General features: G+C 37.0%; 1 protein-coding gene and 1 long non-coding RNA gene across 2 annotated transcripts in view; one reads left to right on the top strand and one right to left on the bottom strand.

Annotated features, from left to right (window-relative positions):
* The window catches only part of slc1a7a (solute carrier family 1 member 7a), a 114503-nt gene extending 111968 nt beyond the window's left edge, over positions 1-2535 (top strand). The window contains exon 11 of the mRNA XM_030160907.1: positions 1030-2535. Within this exon, the coding sequence (XP_030016767.1) occupies positions 1030-1290 (261 nt within the window). The 3' untranslated portion in view covers positions 1291-2535. The remainder of the gene's footprint in view (positions 1-1029) is intronic.
* Positions 2536-3021: 486 nt separating this feature from the next.
* LOC115437621 (uncharacterized) lies at positions 3022-11114 on the bottom strand. The gene is made up of 3 exons (XR_003937956.1): positions 10965-11114; positions 9895-9897; positions 3022-3038 (listed from the first exon to the last, which is right to left on the bottom strand). It is a non-coding gene; the product is annotated as an uncharacterized LOC115437621 (long non-coding RNA).
* Between the last annotated feature and the right edge of the window lie 6847 nt (positions 11115-17961).

Raw genomic sequence — 17961 nt, 5'->3', positions numbered from 1 at the left:
GTGACGAACAACACAGTCCGTTCAACTAGATGTTTCTATACCATCTTTGCACCAAGGTTCTAATAGTTTTGGATTTTTCATTATAGTTCAGTTTTATTTAGTTTTAACTTTTTTTCTCGAATTCAGTTAGTTTTAATTCATTTTTAGAGCGGGTTTGCTGGTTTTTATTAGTTTTCGTTTTTTTTCTAAATGCTTAGTTTTAGTTTAGTTTTAGTTTTTTTTAGATCTTTTCTCTTCTTCTCCATCGTATTCAAATAAATCCCAGACAGGACAGAACTTTAGTTTCCATGTTTCCAGGTAGAGTAGGGACCAGAAGACGACTGTAAACCACAAGTGACGACTAGTGACGGACCGTGAAGTGCCAACAGCTAAAATTGCTAGAGCGAAATAAATCGCTTTCGTATCAATCCGATGTTGACAAAGACAAAAACGAAGGGAATTTTATCCATAACTTTTAAACGTTTTAGTTAGTTTTGTAACTACACAATACAGTTTCAGTTAGCTATCGTTTTTTTCTTTTAAGTATAGTTTTTATTTATTTCAGTTAACGAAAATGTTTTCCAAATTCTAGTTTTCGTCATTTCGTTAGTTTTCTTTAACGATGATAGTAACCTTGCTTTGCACGAACCAGGACTTTCTTGGCTTGTAAAATTGTCTTTTTAATGAACATGAAATGTGTGAATCAAAAAATGAATTGTCTCTCACTGTTGACAGTAACACAATTTTTCTTTCTGAAGTAAGGTCCTGTGGGGCACAATGAATAAATCAAATAAATATAAATGATGGTATAATTCAAACTAAATTTAAAAATGATTCATTTCTCAGCATTGACTGCCCTTCATTTTTTTTCTGAAGTTAGGTCCCATGGTGCATTTCTCTATTAAAATGGATAATTAATATCCTGAGAGCTCTGCCCAAGGGATGAATAAAGTTCTATCTAATCTAATAAAATGCAAAGAGTGAATTTGCATATGTTTAAACTAAAGTGGGTTAACTTTTAATTCTCCTCATGTTCCCTGTTCTCATTAGGTGCCTCTGATATGTGAGACTAAACCCATGATAAGCATCCAGCAGATGATGAGCTACCAGAACCAGAAGAACGGCTGCTACCAACCTCCTCCACCGGGCAACAAGCACGACCACTTGTCCCCGGACGTGGCTCGACTGATGCAGCTGGAGGAAGGGATTCGGCCGATAGAGAAGAAGAAACACGCTCATCATCATAAGAGAGAGCACAGAGACAAGGAACACTGTTCTATTGACATGAACGGACTGGAGACAAATGTATAAACGAATGAAATCCAAAATAAAATCATCTGCACAGCCAGGAGCGACGGACACATCCACAGCAGGCGAACTGACACTTTTTCCTCCAGGAAGGAGAATAGCCCAGAGTGGATGAACAACAAACACAAGACTTTTTTTTTTTAATTATCTAAATAATGACCCTCATTTGCTTTGTTTATGTTTGTGTGCATGTGTATATATATTTATCAGAGTTGTAATATTTGTTACCAGCGGTGGCAGTTAGCTGCTCCGGTTGATGGAAATGTCTCTTCAGATCAGATATCGACAGAACTGAGCCTCGCAAACATCCTCCTGAGCCTGTGAGTCAGCCCTCTGCAAAGATGGGTAATGGACAACACAGCATCCAATATCAGAAATAATTAACAGAAGCTATGTCTCTGGACCGCTTGGAAAAAGCAGGAAGCATACACTCATATCTGCTTTTGTCCTCTCAGATTAGTTTTTTTTGGTATATTTTGAGAAGTACATCACTGGGTTTTTGTACGTTTTTCTCTTTGTCATTCTGTTCTCTGTAATGTAACTGATTTGAGCTCTGAATATTTTTTTTCCATTAGACTCAGTAAAGCGCACAACAAAGAGACACATGGACAAAACAAAGAGGATTGAGGAATTGCAAAGAAATGACTGTTTAGAACCAGCTGTTTGACCCAAAACTGTGATTTTCTGAAACACACAAGCCATTCTCTCGCTATAACGAAAAAAAAAAAGTCTGATTTTTCAACAATTCAACACCTTTTTTCCTCCACACTTCTTTTCTCTGCCTTGTTGTCCTGAGTCTAAGTCAGTACTCTGCCTCATATCTGCAGTACTGTTCGGTTGCTATTGCAACAATCAAGGCGAAATGATGAAGAAGACGGCGATAAACGTGAAGCAGAGTTTTTGCCCTTGTGTTGAAGTCATGTTGTTGAGTTGTCTTTGCACCCCATTGTATTCCCTCTTTGCCTTAAGTGACCAAAGGAGAAGCATATGGGGCCGGTGCGTTACTACATTTAAGAAAAAAAAAAAAAAAAAAAAAAAAAAAAAAAGGACAAAAAAAAACACATTAAAGGTCATACTCTGAATTGTGTCCATATGTATGTGATATATGCTGTACATGTATGTATTTCAAAAGCAAAAATGTAGATTTTACTACCATGTCAATATGTTTCAAGGGCTGCCATTCTGTATTTGTTAAAAGAAACATCTCACTGTAGTCCAAAATTTATTATAATGTACCATCTCTGTAAAGAAAAAAAAAAAAAAAAAAAAAGAAAATGTCAAGAAATGAAAAATATAACTCAAATATGCCAGTGCTCTTTTACTTTCTTTTTAAAGGTTTGGGGATGAAAGATTGTCTAAGAAAAAAATCCTGACATTTTAAAGACTTATTCAAGGGAACAGTCAAGAGAAAAACAAAGTATACTTTCTTTGCAGCCTATGGACTTATGTATTAGGACATAATAAAAATCAACTGATCCTTTCCAGGTTCTAGAATGACTTCAATCTGACTTCAAGTGTAAAACCATACAGAACAGTCTCTATCATGCATTATATACTTAGCGTAATTAAAAACGCACGGGTAAGAATAGTATGTATATTTGTAGATATATTGAATTAATTGGTTTGGGGTTACCTTCATATTAAAGAGGGAAGCATTGGTCATCAGAGAATGAATTGTGGAAAAATTGTGATGAACTTAACACATTTATTCAGTCACTGAATACAGGTATGCAGAAATGGAAAGTGTCATCCTTAAATATCAGGTGTGTCCACCTCTGGCCTCCAAACAAGCAAAACAGCGATGACACATGGAACTAAGTCTTATGATCCTGTCCTGAGGGATCTGATCCGATCCGATCCGATCCGATCTGGCACTGATCTGGAACTCAGACGACTGATTGTACTGCGATGACGGCGCAGACGGCGAGTGACTTCGGCATGGCTCAAACCCGCTGGGAACATGCCAGTGGCACATTCTCTCTGTTGTGTCATAACTCATGGCATTTTGAGCTGGCAAAAACATTTGAGTGTTTTCTTTGCTGCCTTTATATCTGCTATTGGCCACACCTATTTATTTACAGTTGTCCCTCACTATAACACGGTTCACCTTTCGCGGCCTCGCTGTTTCGCAGATTTTTTTTAGTGCAATTTTGCATGCTTTTTTTTTTACAGCATATGAACACGCATTGTGTTCTGCGTCCTGATTGGCTAAGGGAGAATCTGCGTATTGTGTTCTGCATCCTGATTGGCTAAGGGACTGTAAACCATTTTCAATCAATCTCCTCTATGCCGTGTCTGCTGTACAGTACAGAATGCATTCGTCTCACCAAATTTACATAAATGTTCGATCTTTAGCAGTGTGACTCTGAAGTGCTGTATGTTTGCCAGTTTTCTCCCCGACAAAACCCACAATGTCAACAAAACGTTCCGCACCGACAAAGGCACCTGCGGTCGCACCCAAAAGGCAGAGGAAGATGCTAACCATCGCACAAAAAGTTGGACTTCTGGACATGCTGAAGGAAGGCAGAAGTTGTACTTATTTTTTAAAATCTACGAAGGTTTGAACTTTGAGTGTTTTAAACAAGAGAGAAACGTGAGAAAATGTTAATGCCTGTCTGAGAAAAGTGCATCATAGCCTTCAAACATATAGAATAATTGTAAAAAATAAAGCTGACTACTTTGCGGATTTCGCCTGTTGCAGTTTATTTTTAGAACGTAACCCCCGAGATAAACGAGGGACCACTGTATTTATTTACTGTACTTTCTGGACTATTGGCTGCACCTGACTATAAGCCACACCCCGTCTCAAACGTCTCACCATTGATTCATTGATGCCAAGCTTACATGCAGCAGCTCTATTTCATTCTTCGACAGTCAGATCGATCGTTTGCCCGGAAAACATGAATTAGCCGCATCATTTTTGAGTTGCGGGTTCACAACGTGTGGGAAAAAGTAGAGGCTGATACATCAGAAATTACAGTATTTATTTGTTTGTTTGTTTCGAACATGCAAAGAAACAAATATAACAAAACAAAGCAAAATAAGACAAAAACAAAATAACATTTAAATGAAAAGAATCTATCCTCAAGTACGTACAAATCTAAATTTTTGCCTTGTTGAAAAGGAGTAGGAAGAAGTATAAACTATAAATCTAAAGTTACCAGTCAAGCGTGACTCTGTACAAGAGATTCGACTCAATGTCCAACATTAAGGGATGACTCCAAACTCCAACCTCGCACACTTCAGGAATGAAAAGAATGCAGCTGTTAACTGTTACTCATCTCATGAGCAACAAATACAAAATAGGCACCTGAGCAAATCATTTTCTGGAAATTACACCACATGTTTAGACTGTGCATTTTTAATGGTATCAAGTATGTATTCAACAAAAACTAGAAGCACAGACCTCTGCCAAGGCAGATCAGTAGCCCCCCCACCCCCGATCACCACCAAAATTTAATCATTTGTTCCTTGTGCCAGTATCAACATTTCCTGAAAATTTCATCCAAATCCGTCCATAACTTTTTGAGTTATCTTGCACACGGACAGACAGACAGACAGACAGACCTTGGCGGAGGAAATGAAGCCAAAATAGAGAAAACACAACGAAAAATGAAAAACCACACCTAATGTTTCAAAACCTTCCCTACATGATGTCACATAAAGACTCTTCTTTACTACGCTGCTTGGGTTCATGTAGTTTTGTGGGTATTTGTTCCTCCACAGCATTTCAATCAGATTGAGGTCTGGACTTTGACCGGACCATTGTGGCACCTTGATTCTTTTTCAGCCATTCTGTTGTAGATTTACTGGTTTGTTTGGGGTCATTGTCCTATTGTACGACCCAGTTTCAGCTGAGCTGTATCTGTCAGACAGATGGACTCACATTTGACTCTGTTGTCTGGTACACAGAGGAGTTCATGGGGGACTCAGTGACTGGGAGGTTCTGTGGCTGCAAAACAAGCTCAAATAATCCCCTGTAGAAGGTACTGGTGCTGGTGCATGTTCAGTTTGGGTAAAATGCGGTGTTGTGCATTAGTGCCAAACGTCTCTACTTTTGGTCTTTGTTCCACAAATCTTATGGTTTGTTCAGATTCAACTGAACAAACCCACGTGCTGCCATGTTCTGTTTCAGAGATTAGAGGCTTTGTTCTGGCAATCCATCAGAACAAAACTGAACAAACCATATATCTAATACTTTTGCTTTGTCTTTTTTTTTTAACCATTATTTAACCAGATTGGTCCTGTTGAGATGAGGGATCTCTTTTTCAAGGGAGACCTGGCCAAGATGGCAGCAATACAATCACATCATTACAGTTTTACAATAATAAAAGCATTTGTAGACATAGAAAAAAATATAAACAATCAATCGAAACATTTACAGATCAACAGCCTTGATTCCAGAGTTTTAAAGCTCTCTTTAACCCATAAAGGCCCAGTGCTACTTTTGTGGCAGTGCCCAAATGAATTTTTCTCTCTATTGTATGGTTCTTAATTGATTTATTACCATTTATTCTAATATTACCATCTTTATTTTCTCTTTTTTCTGTAAAAATCAGGTGTTTTCCTACATTGACTTTATTGATGAAGATGTTCTTAAAAGCTAAGTTTAAAGTTGGGGGTTGTTATATCAGAAACAGGGAAAACTGAAGAAAAAGTGACATTTTCAGCAAAGATGCTGAAAAACACACGTTTTCTTCAGTTTTCTTTATTTCTGACTTAATAACCTTCAACTTTAATCTGAGCTTTTATGAACATCTACATGATCAGTAAATTAAATACAGGAAAATATGTGATTTTCTGTTTTTTTTGTTTGTTTGTTTGTTTGTTTTTTTAAAGCAAAATGCAAAAGATAGTATTGTAATACATGGTTATAAAACACTTAAGAAAGGTTAAATAGAGAGAAATATTCATTTTTGTAATTGCCACAAAAGTAGCACTGGGCCTTTATGGGTTAAAAGAAGACACCAACTCTACTGGTTGACCAGTTTTTGTTACCATAACTTCTGATTACAGTAGCACTTTTCTAATGCTACTATCAAAAACCTTAACATTCAACATGCAAACTGAGGCCTGTAGAGTCTGAGGTGTAGAGTTTGGGGGTTTTGTAGTTTCTCTGAGCGTTTCACAGCCTAATATTGTGGTGAATTTGCTGGAACATCCACTCCAGAGAAAATTGGCACCTGTCTAGAATATTTTCCCCTTGTAAATAATCTACCCTATTGTAGAACGGATGTAGAAAGGAAGAAAGGAAAGGACTTCAAATTGTTTGGAAATGCCTTCAGAAGCCTTTTCAGTTTGATGAGCTCTGACCTCTGCTTTTATAACGGCGGTCACAGTTACTGAGGATCAATATCACACTTGTTTAGCAGCACGTGACTGCAACGTACCCTCTTACTGAGAGTGCACTTCATATTTCACACACTGCCTCTGCGTTTTGGCCCACTTTTTGTTAACTATATAATGACACTGTGTTAAATGTTACATGTTATACGTCATTGTTGTTGTTGAGGTTGTAATTATCTAATTTTAAGACCTCACTGTAAAAAAAATCCTGTTGTTTTTATGGAAAAAAAAACTGGCAGCTGTGGTTTCCAGAACAATACTGTAAAAAACACATCCAACTGTAAACATATTTACAGAGTAACATGTAGATTTAACGGTTTAAACATGTAGATTGAACATTTCAAACATGTAGATTGAACATTTTAAACATATAGATTTAACATTGGATTTAAATGGTAAATGGACTGCACTTATTTAGCTCATTTTCTACACCTTCATGGTGTCCAAAGCTCTTTCCAAATCCACCAGGTCCAACTGGGACCAGTTTAGGGTTCAGTGTCTTCCATGGACACTTGGACATATGGACAGTCAGAGCCAGGATTGGAACCACCAACCCTTTGGTTATTGGACGAGCCGCTCTACCAACTCCAGCAACCCATTCATTTACAAATCTAAAATGTTACATTGTTAAATGTTTAAATATATATATATATACATATACGCAAATATGCCGTTATTTCAACGTTATGGTCTTTGCAATTTAAACGACACCACATTGTTTTTCAATTTAAGTTTTAGTTTCTAAAAACAATAGAAATCCATCATTTCTACATCCAAATCTGGTTTTGTTCACATACTCTTCCTGTAAAAACTACAGCTATATTTGATTTAATCGTTAACACAAAAATCTTTTCAAATAAACAACTTTGCAGTTTATGTTGCAATTTTACAACTTTTTGGTGTTAATTCTACAGTCACTTTTTACAGTGCTGCTACGGACCGGATTTTTTTTTTTTAATTATATCCTAATACGTGACACCATAGAATTCAAACAGGATGTACTTTCTTTTGCCATATACATGTAAAGTATAATCCTGACATGAATTATTCCCTTCATCAGTCAGAGGTGAAAGGAGGGGGAAAGTACCTGTTTACCCCCTCGCTTGCTTTTTCACATATGAATAAATCCCAGTGTTGTCGAAATAAGTGAGCTGGCAAGGAAGAGACAAGAAAATTTCTTAAAGCTACCAGTGAGCATGGATAACATAATTAAAAGATTGTTTCAGGAAGGAGAAGCATTTCACTGGTTGTTCTCATTTAAGGCAAAAGGAGCAGGAACAGCCATGAAGCACTTAGTGTCATAAATGCAACTGAAAGACGATCGCCAAGGCAACCTGGGAGAACAAATTGCAGAAATTGTGTGTGCTGACTAAACCACAAACCAAATGATCAGAAGACACGGAGTGAAAGGACAGAAAACAGAACCATACTTTGGAGGGAAAAACAGTTATGTGAAGTAGCATCTGCTGCACAAACATCAAATGTGGCATCGAAATCAAAGTTTTTGTCATGTATGAAATCAAAGGGTGAGGGTCTAATGAGGAGTTTGTTCATGTTAGAAGCAGTAACGCAAAGAGGAATGACAATTAACCCTGAAACATCTACAATTATTTAGTGGCAACTTCCAAAGGAATTTTTCTCTACATTCTCTACATCTTTTCTAAGTGTTTTATTGCTTTTTATTATATTATGCTCTGCTTTGTTGCATTTCTTCAGTGAAAATCTAATATTTTCCTGTGTTTAATAAAAGGTCAGAGTAAATTCAAAGGTTATTACACTGAAAAAGAGAAAACCAAAGAAAAAACTGACTTTTTCAGCTAAATATATCTGAGCATGAAAAATGAACTGAAAACAAACATCTACAGCTACTGTCATGTGTCTACATGTGTTTTATTCATCACTCTGTGTTTCCCTGTTCACTCTGAACATCCACATGGATCATATCTGACGCCAGTGAAAAGCTGGGAAAGCACATTTTACCTGATTTAATAAAAATTATAAAATCAATAAGATTAAATCCTTCAAAAGTTATCAAATATAAGTATATGCTTATGATCACTGGCAGATGTTTAGGTCTTTGAGGGCTGAAATGAGCAAAAAAGCAGGTTTTAATTTACCCAAAAGAGGACAAAAATAGTATCAAGCCGCACACATCGTAACTGGGCCCATAAAATATATCAACACAATGTAACTGTTCTCAGTGTGACAGCAACTGAACTGTTTTATGAATACCTACTTATGTATACATTTGGTGTGGATGTATGGCTGTAATTTCTATTTTGTGTAACTTCTGCTGTTGTCTTGGCCAGGACACTCTTAAAGAAGCGATTTTTAATCTCAGTTAGCTTTTTTCTGGTTAAACAAAGGTTATAATAATAATAATAATAATAATAATAATAATAACCCATAAAGACCCAAACCACAACTGCTGACCAAAACTATCTACTGATCTAACATGTTTAATACCTGTTTAATACCACTAATCCTATCAATACATGTAAATAGTTGGTGTAAAATCCAATTTGTCATCTTTTCATTGTCAGATATGACCCATTTGGACAGTCAGAGGTTCCGTAGTGAATGTGAAAACACCGTCATCTTCTACAACATTGACTCACCAGTCAAACCTATGAAGCTGGATCAATAACAGTGAATGGAGACACTTGGTTTATGTTGAGTTAATAATATATTTTATATTTTGTTGAAAAAATGTCTGTTTTTCCTATAATAACCCTCAACATTAACCTGAGCTTTTATGAACATCACGTAATCAGTGAAATAAACATAGGAAAACATCTGATTTTCACAGGAAAAAAAAAAACACAAAGCAAAGAAGATAATTAATTCAAAGACAAATATGGAAAAATACATGATGTACAGTGAAAAATGCAAGATACTAGAGGATAATATTATATTAATCCTTTCATGCATGAATTATGAGAACCTTAATCATGACTTTTCCCCCCTGTTTTTATTCCTCTTTAGTTATAAAAAAAAAAAATGCAATTGACAGCTTTTTATGAACCTATTTTTTATGGAGCTGCAAAAATGTTCACTCAAATGGATACGATGCATTTAATTTTTGAAGCAAAGAAACATGTATTTACTGATATACTGTGAAAACTATGAGATATAAACACTTTTAATGCTGCTAATTTGATGTTTTCTCATATTTAAACATACTCTAATACCAGTTATTACTCACTTCATGGAGATAATATACAAAAAACCCCATTTTGTTAAAGAAAAAATGATAATTACAGTCTATTAACAATTGATTTACACTCAAACACGTTACTGCAGATCAGGTTTATCAAGAACAGCAAAGTTACATATGCATAAGTGTCCACTGTGTTGGCTGATAATGAACTAAAACAACAAAACCCATGAATATACAAGAGAACAGCTGGAGAATAGCTGTCCACTGTAGTGACCACTATGCATGGAAAGGATAAATGGTGATAAATCACTTAAGAAAGGTTAAATAGAGAGAAAACTGACACAAAAGTAGCACTGGGTCTTTATGGGTTAAATGTTTAAGTGTAGTTGACTGGAGCTGAAGCTGAACTGAAGTAAAAACATCCAAACAATGCAACCATGTAATTAAGGAGAGACGGTGCACTCTATTATGTGGCACTCTCAGTCATTGGCCGACAACAAATGCTCTCAGATTCACACAGCAGTGACATGTTCACTGAGAGGAATTTTCAGGGACAGTTGAAATGAAGACAGGAGTCAGGGGTTTGTGGACAAACTGTTCTACCTCCTGGGTCACAGATATTTTTATCAACAACTGATTCAAGGCTGGAAGGATGAAGACAGGCCAACCAGATGACCTTCCCACTTCATCCATAAGGCCATGCTCCATTAAATTCCAGAATCTACAAGGTAAACATGAATGAGTCACACTGCCACTATAGATTTTCTCCTATTCCACCACATCACAGAGGGAAAAATATACTGTTTACTCAACCGGACGTATGCAATGAGGTTTGGTTTCTTTCAGATTCCTGTTTTTCATCTCCTTCCTGTTCCGTGAAAACCACGTACCGGTATGTCTGAAAGGGCTGATTTGGAGTATTTGTGATAAACTGAAGGATGCAATGTTTCCTTGAAGCTCAATAAACCCTGTTGGATTCATTGGAAAAAGCATGGCACTCCTCACAGGAACAGAATGGATCGTGGAGTTGTTCTTCTCAGATCATAAACGTAAACCAAAACACTTAAGAATAATATAAGTGAAGTAATTTTTCTCCACATAGTACATATCAGATGCTACAAGACGAAAATGACAGTAAAAAAAATCCAACAAGATGAGAAAGAAAAACCACTAAAGGCGGGGTAGGAGATGTTTACCTGGAGCATTTTTTACTATATTGCTTAAAATCTCCTTCCCACCCTGATTGCAACCAATTAATTAAATGCTCAAACACAAAAATAAAAAATGTTAGTCACCTGTGGAACGGACAGAACTGAAAAAACACCATCCAATCATTTTAACCAACCCATCGAAATGATTGAACAGTGATTTGTCTATCAAACTCAACTGCCATTTGTCCCTCCCCCCTCTGTGTGTACCTGTCTTCATGCATGAATCGTGCGTTCTCAGAGGTTTGGAGCACTTGTACAGGAAATGAAGCCAGAACCGGAGCTTGGCTATATTAGCTATTTAGGATGGAAAGTTCACCAGCAAACTGTTTTGTCACAAATAGAAATCACTATTAAATGTAACGTTAGCCAGATAAGTAAGTAAATAAATTTTATTTATAGAGCACTTTTCACAGACAGAGTCACAAAGTGCTTTATCAAATCAAATCAGAATCAAATCAAGTTTACAGAGACCCAACAGAATCCTCAAGGGGCAAACACTTGTGATTGGTGACAGTGGCGAGGAAAAAATTCCCTTTAACAGCAGAAACCTGGAGCAGACCCAGACTTCTGAAGGATGGCTGTCTGCCTTGACCAGTTGGGGTTAAAGAGAGAGAGTAAAGGAGGAGAAAAGAGAGAGCGATAGAGATATAGAGAGACTGGGGCGGGGGGGAGACATGGAGTACTTTATGATGAATAGTGACCCTGGGTCAGGTGGGAAACTAAAAGCCTTTTTGAACAGGAGGGTTTTGAGGTGTTTTTTAAAGCTCTCTACAGAGTCCATGGACCGTAGATGTAGAGGCAGGTCATTCCATAGACGTGGTGCCACAGCTTTAACAGACCTGTCACCGCGTGTGCTAAAACAGGTGTGTGGAACCATCAGCAGGTGCTGTCCTGAAGACCTCAAGCTACGAGTCGAGCTGTAGGGCTGGATCAGGGAAGCAATGTATGCAGGGGCCTGGCCATGTAGGGCCCGGAAAGTTAGCACAAGAATTTTGAAATGAAAACGATATAAAACAGGGAGCCAGTGGAGAGATTTAAGAATGGGAGTGATGTGGGTTCTCCTGTTTGTGCGGGTCAGAAGCCTGGCAGCAGAGTTCTGGACAAACTGTAGACGGGCCAGCTCCTTCTTGTTTAAGCATGTAAACTGGCTGTTCCAGTAGTCTAAGCCAGAAGACACAAAAGCGTGAAAGATCATCTCGAGCTCATTGATGGACACCATAGACCTGAGTTTGGAGATGTTGCGGAGTTGGAAGAAGCAGTTTTTCGCTAGGTGTTTGGAGTAGAATTCTAAAGACATGTCCTGGTCAAAGATGACACCCAGATAGGTCTAACTTGGGGCTGTTCTGCCGACAAACATAACGGTGAAATGAACAGATTACAGCGTTCAAAGCAAACTGTAGTGGGCTGTTAGCCTGACATCAGTCTGACTACAATCAGCTGTTGTTACTAGCCCCAGATTATTTAGAACACACGTCAAAATAACAAGTGAAAAATCCAATTTCTGAATTCAGAATACGAACAGATCTGTGTGTGTGTGTGTGTGTATGTGTGTGTGTGTGTGGGGGGGGGGGGGTGATGCTGCACAGCGCTCATAAACCCTCGGAAAACAAGTATTGCACGTTCTGGTACTCTGGAGACGAGGCTTTGGGGGGGGAGTCTGAAGAAAGGGGTTTGGACTTTTAAACTGTATTTTCCAAATGTAGCTTGCTTGAACTGTTTTTAGCTTACCGGTCCACAGGCTGTACGCTACTGTCATCATGTGTCGTCTGTCATCGTCTGTCGTCCGTTACAAAACTTTCAATCGTCTTCTTCTCCAAAACTACAATTCCAATTGACTTCAAACTTGGTATACAGCTTCTTTATGATGATGACAACAAAAGTTAGTGAAATTATTTGGATCTGGATCCGATTCTGGATTTGGTGCGACTTTGAAAAATTTCCCCATTACACTGGGTTACAAAAAAATGTTTTTTGCAAGTTGTCTAGGTTTTTTTTACTGAATTAGGACCATTTTGCACCGCTAAATCCAAAATGACATCTGTTTTTCTCAATCAGGTCAGGTTTTTTTGCTAATTTGATTTTGAAAAATTTGATCTTCTCACAAAATTGATTACATTTTTGTGACTTTATCAGTTGATTTTTTATATAGTTCTCACCCAAAATAGGTTTTAAGAGAAAAAAAATCATTTTCTAACAGGATTCCTGTTAGGTACAATGGTGTATTCACCGCAGATGTAGCAGAATACGTCAGGCTTATTTTTGCAAGATCTTCTAGTCGAAGCCATTTCATTCACCTGTAATATTAAAAAAAACATTAATCATAAATTGGCAAAAGTAAAATCTTCAGAACTCGTTTATTGCAAGAAATATGAAAGAATTTTGTATCATATGATGTGAAAATGCCCATAAATGTAAGCAAAAATGTTAAAAAGCCAATATGTAGCATAGTTCAGAAAGTCGACCTGATTGAGCAAAATTAATGTGATTTTTGGATTCAGCACACCAACATTATCCTAAATCAGCTCAAAAAACTTAAACAATAAATTTGTTGTTGACCAGTGTTATAAGAGATAGGAGGTGGATCGATGCAAAAACTCAGTAAATATAAATGATATCCAGTGTAAATTTCTACAGTCCAGCCCTGATGGGGAGATGACCAAAACATAATGTCCACATGCTGATCAGGATCTTCTTCTGGATCTGGGAACTTATGGAAAATTTAACATGGGCTCTTATGGGGAAAAAATTTCAATCGTCTTCCTCTCCCAAACTCCAGTTCTGATCAACTTCAAACTTGGTATACAGCTTCTGTATGATTATGTCAACACAAGGGATTGAAATTATTTCAATCCAGATCTGATTCTGGGTTTGGTGCGACTTTGAAAAATTTTCCCATTGTAACAGATAGGAAGTGGATTGATCCAATAAATCAGTATCAATGATATCAAGTTGGAATTTGAATTTTTTACAGATCTGATTGGAATGTGACCAAAACATGGGCTATTTCTGTGATAGAATAAATACACAGAACTGGGTGAGAATAAATGGCATCTGGATACATTTCCCAAAGCTTTGAATTTGGCCGGTAAGCTACAGGGCCATTGGTCCTATTTTTCCAAGATGTCCCACCCTATCTTTAAGGATCTACACTACCAGTCAAAAGTTTGGACTCACCTTCTCATTTAAATGACGTGAGATGGAAGGCAGATGGCCAACAAGTGCTCAGCATCACTGGGAACTCCTTCAAGGCTGTTGGAAAACATGAAGCTCATCGAGAGAATGCCAAGAATGTGCAAAGCAGTAATAAAAGCATTCATTCATTCATTTTCCTCATTCATTTATCCTCACTAGGGTCACGGGGGTCGCTTGTAGCCTATCCCAGCTACATAGGGGCGAAGGCGGGGTACACCCTGGACAAGTCGCCAGTTCATCGCAGGGCTGAACATATAGAGACAAACAATCACTCTCACATTCACACCTATGGGCAATTTAGATTAACCAATTAACCTATTAGTGCATGTTTTTGGACTGTGGGAGGAAGCCGGAGTACCCGGAGAGAACCCACGCAGACACGGGGAGAACATGCAAACTCCACACAGAAAGGTCCCACCCCCCGTCGACTGGTGTTGGAATCGAACCCAGGACCTTCTTGCTGTGAGGCACGTGTGCTAACCACTGCACCACCGTGTCGCCCTGATAATAATAGCAAAATAAATAGTAATAAAAGCAAAATGGGGCTATTTTAAAGAATCTAAAATATAAAACATGTTTTGAGTCTTGTCACATTTTTTTTAACTCCATAATTCCATATGTGTCCATTCATAGTTTTGATGCCTTCAGTGAGAATCTACAATGTAAACAGTCGTGAAAATAAAGAAAAACCAGGTGAGACCAAACTTTTGACTGGTAGTGTAGTATTGACTGTACTTATGTATATCAAGTAATCTACAATTAAATATACTCAAGTAATGAAAGCAAAAGTACAAGTAAATGTTCTTAACCAAAGGCAGTCAGATTTTTTGAACATTATGCCGCTGCTCACATCAACAGATTGCCAACAAGTTGAGTGTGGACCGTCGATTACACAATTAGGCCCAAAGGCAAATCATCTTCCTGACTTTGTTGCAATCACTGTTAATCTCATTGTTGAAAACATCAAATTTGCTTTAATTTATTTTTTGCATCGAGTAACAATAATGTGCATTAAAAATGTATCAGAATAGAAGTATATAAGTTGAGTTAGGAAATGTAGTGAAGTAAAAGTGGAAGTAAACAGAATAAAAAACACTCAGTAAAGTACAGATTCTCCCAGAACATACTTGTGCACAGTAGTGACGTGTTATCATTCCGTTATTATACAACACTGCTCTTAAATCACTGACCCCTGCCCAGTATTGTTCCATTCTCTAAACCCACATGTTCCTTTCTGCACATGCTCAGTTCCGTCGAGGTCAAAACTGGATGTTTCAGCAAGATAATAAAATACATCCAGGATATGACAGGTTAGAAATGTCAAGAATTTAGTTTTGCCTTTTTTTGTTGTTAACAATGACAAAAAAAAAAACAACATTCACATTTGTTTGTGTCTGTCTAATGCAGCCACATATTCTGAAACTCAAAAAAAAAAGAAAAATCCACAAATATCTCATGACAATATCTGACATTGTGTAAAATGTTAAAGGTTTCTGAAAACATTTTCCCATTGCTGTAGCTCTGTGTTCATTTGTGCTGGTCTCAGTAAAGCAGGGGACTGAAGGTTAGTTTTGTGATGAACTGGCTGCATCTATATTCATAATTTTAGATTAGATTAGATTAGATTAGATTAGATTAGATTAGATTAGATTAGATTAGATTATTTTATTTTAGATTACATTACATTACATTAGATCAGATTGCCTTACTTTACATTTGATTATTTTATTTTAGATTACATTACATTAGATCAAATTCCCTTACTTTACATTAGATTATTTTAGATTACATTACATTAGATTAGATTAGATTAGATTAGATTAGATTACTTTACATTGCATTAAATGTTAGGGTGCCTATTGTCATCAGGCTGGGGACTACAGCAGAATATGAGCCATGCTGACTACAGCTGCCCTTTTTACTATTATTGATACAGTTAATTAATTGGGATTGTCCACGATATAATAAACTAATTAACTAAACTAAACAAAAAAAAAAAAAAATACACGAAAATGACATGTAATGTGAAAGGAACATGTATTTTAGAACATTAGACCAACATAAATGCTGATCCAGACCCCTGTCCACATCCACATGATCCCCTTGAACATCATTCCTTACATTAGTACCATTACTGCATGGTACTGAACAAAGCAGGTACACTCACTGTTCAAGCAGAGGTGGACCTGACAGACCCTGTAGACCACATTGGACCTGACAGACCCTGTAGACCACATTGGACCTGACAGACCCTGGAGACCACATTGGACCTGACAGACCCTGTAGACCACATTGGACCTGACAGACCCTGGAGACCACACTGGACCTGACAGACCCTGGAGACCACATTGGACCTGAGATTGTTGACTCACTAGTCGCTTTTCCATTGGACATCTGCGCAAAACTTTAGCGTTATTCACTAAATGTCGAAAAAACAGAAGTGCGTAATGTCGGTTTTTCCATTAAATCACAAATGCGATGATTTATTTATTTATAATCGCGAGATGACACGAGAAATCATTCCATAAACATAGCGACGAACGTAAATATGGTGTTGATTTACAGATATATTCATTATTATTATATATTACCCCTCTATCCTGTACTTAATTAAAAAATGATTCATTTCCTGGTGTGTCCAACCATGTTTCTTTGCTTGTTGTAACGTCCGTCAACACCCATTTTTTCTTTATTTATGTGAATGTAGTTGCGGAAAAAGGTCTTTCCACTGCAGTTTTGCCTGATATACCATTTGCGCTACACCCGAAAAACCAACTCTTGCCAGCACAAAAACTTTTAATCAAAAAGTTTTGGCAAAATTGCTTTTCCATGAGGTAAATTTTTATGCGCAAGTTATATTTGCACAATTTGAGGGTCAATGGAAAAGCGACTAATGTAACTGTTGCTGTCACTGTCTTGTAATATATGTGGAAATTACCAAAAATAGTCACCTGCCCCATAAAGGGTTAAAATACACACAACTCATCCTCTACGATGTTAAAGTATCAGTATCAAGTCATGACAATCAGGAAAAACAGTAAAAGGACTTGCACTTGCCTTATTTATAGTGTGTATTTTAACCCTTTCATGCATAAATTGTGAGAACCTTAGTCAAGATTTTTTTTTCTTCACTGTTTTTATTCCTCCTTAGGCATGAAAAAAAACAATGTGATCGAGTTTTTTTTTTCCACAGAGTTTCAAAAATATCCATGCATTTAATTTTTGAAGTAAAGAAACGTGTTTAAAACCTAATATCAGAAAGTGATATGAAAACAATGAAATAAAAACATTTTTAATGCTGCTAATCTGATGTCTTCTCACATTTTAACATATTCTAATGCTAGTAATTACTCACTACATGGAGATAATATGCAAAAAAAAAAAAAAAACAACTTCTTGTCTAACAAATAACAATTGATTTACACTTAAACACATTAGTGCAGATCCGGTTTATCAAGAACAGCAAAGTGACAGTAATGGTCTGAATGTCAGTGTATGGGATGGTGCATAAGTGTTCACTGTGTTGGCTGATAAGGAACTAAAACAACAAAAGCCATGAATATACAAGAGAACAGCTGGAGAAGAACTGTCCACTGGAGTGACCTATGCATGAAAGGGTTAAATATGGTATTTTCAATTATAGATAAAGGAGCTGGAATAATGAGGGTAAAAATGTCAGAATTCAACAATATAGATCTTCCTTCTGCACTTTCGCATCCACTTCAGAATACTCCTAATTGCTTTTAAAGCCCTGCACAACCCCGC

This window comes from Sphaeramia orbicularis, chromosome 17, assembly GCF_902148855.1.
Source record: "Sphaeramia orbicularis chromosome 17, fSphaOr1.1, whole genome shotgun sequence".
NCBI lineage: Eukaryota > Metazoa > Chordata > Actinopteri > Kurtiformes > Apogonidae > Sphaeramia > Sphaeramia orbicularis.
Note: the sequence above shows the minus strand (reverse complement) of the source record. Positions and strands in the feature narration are given on the sequence as shown.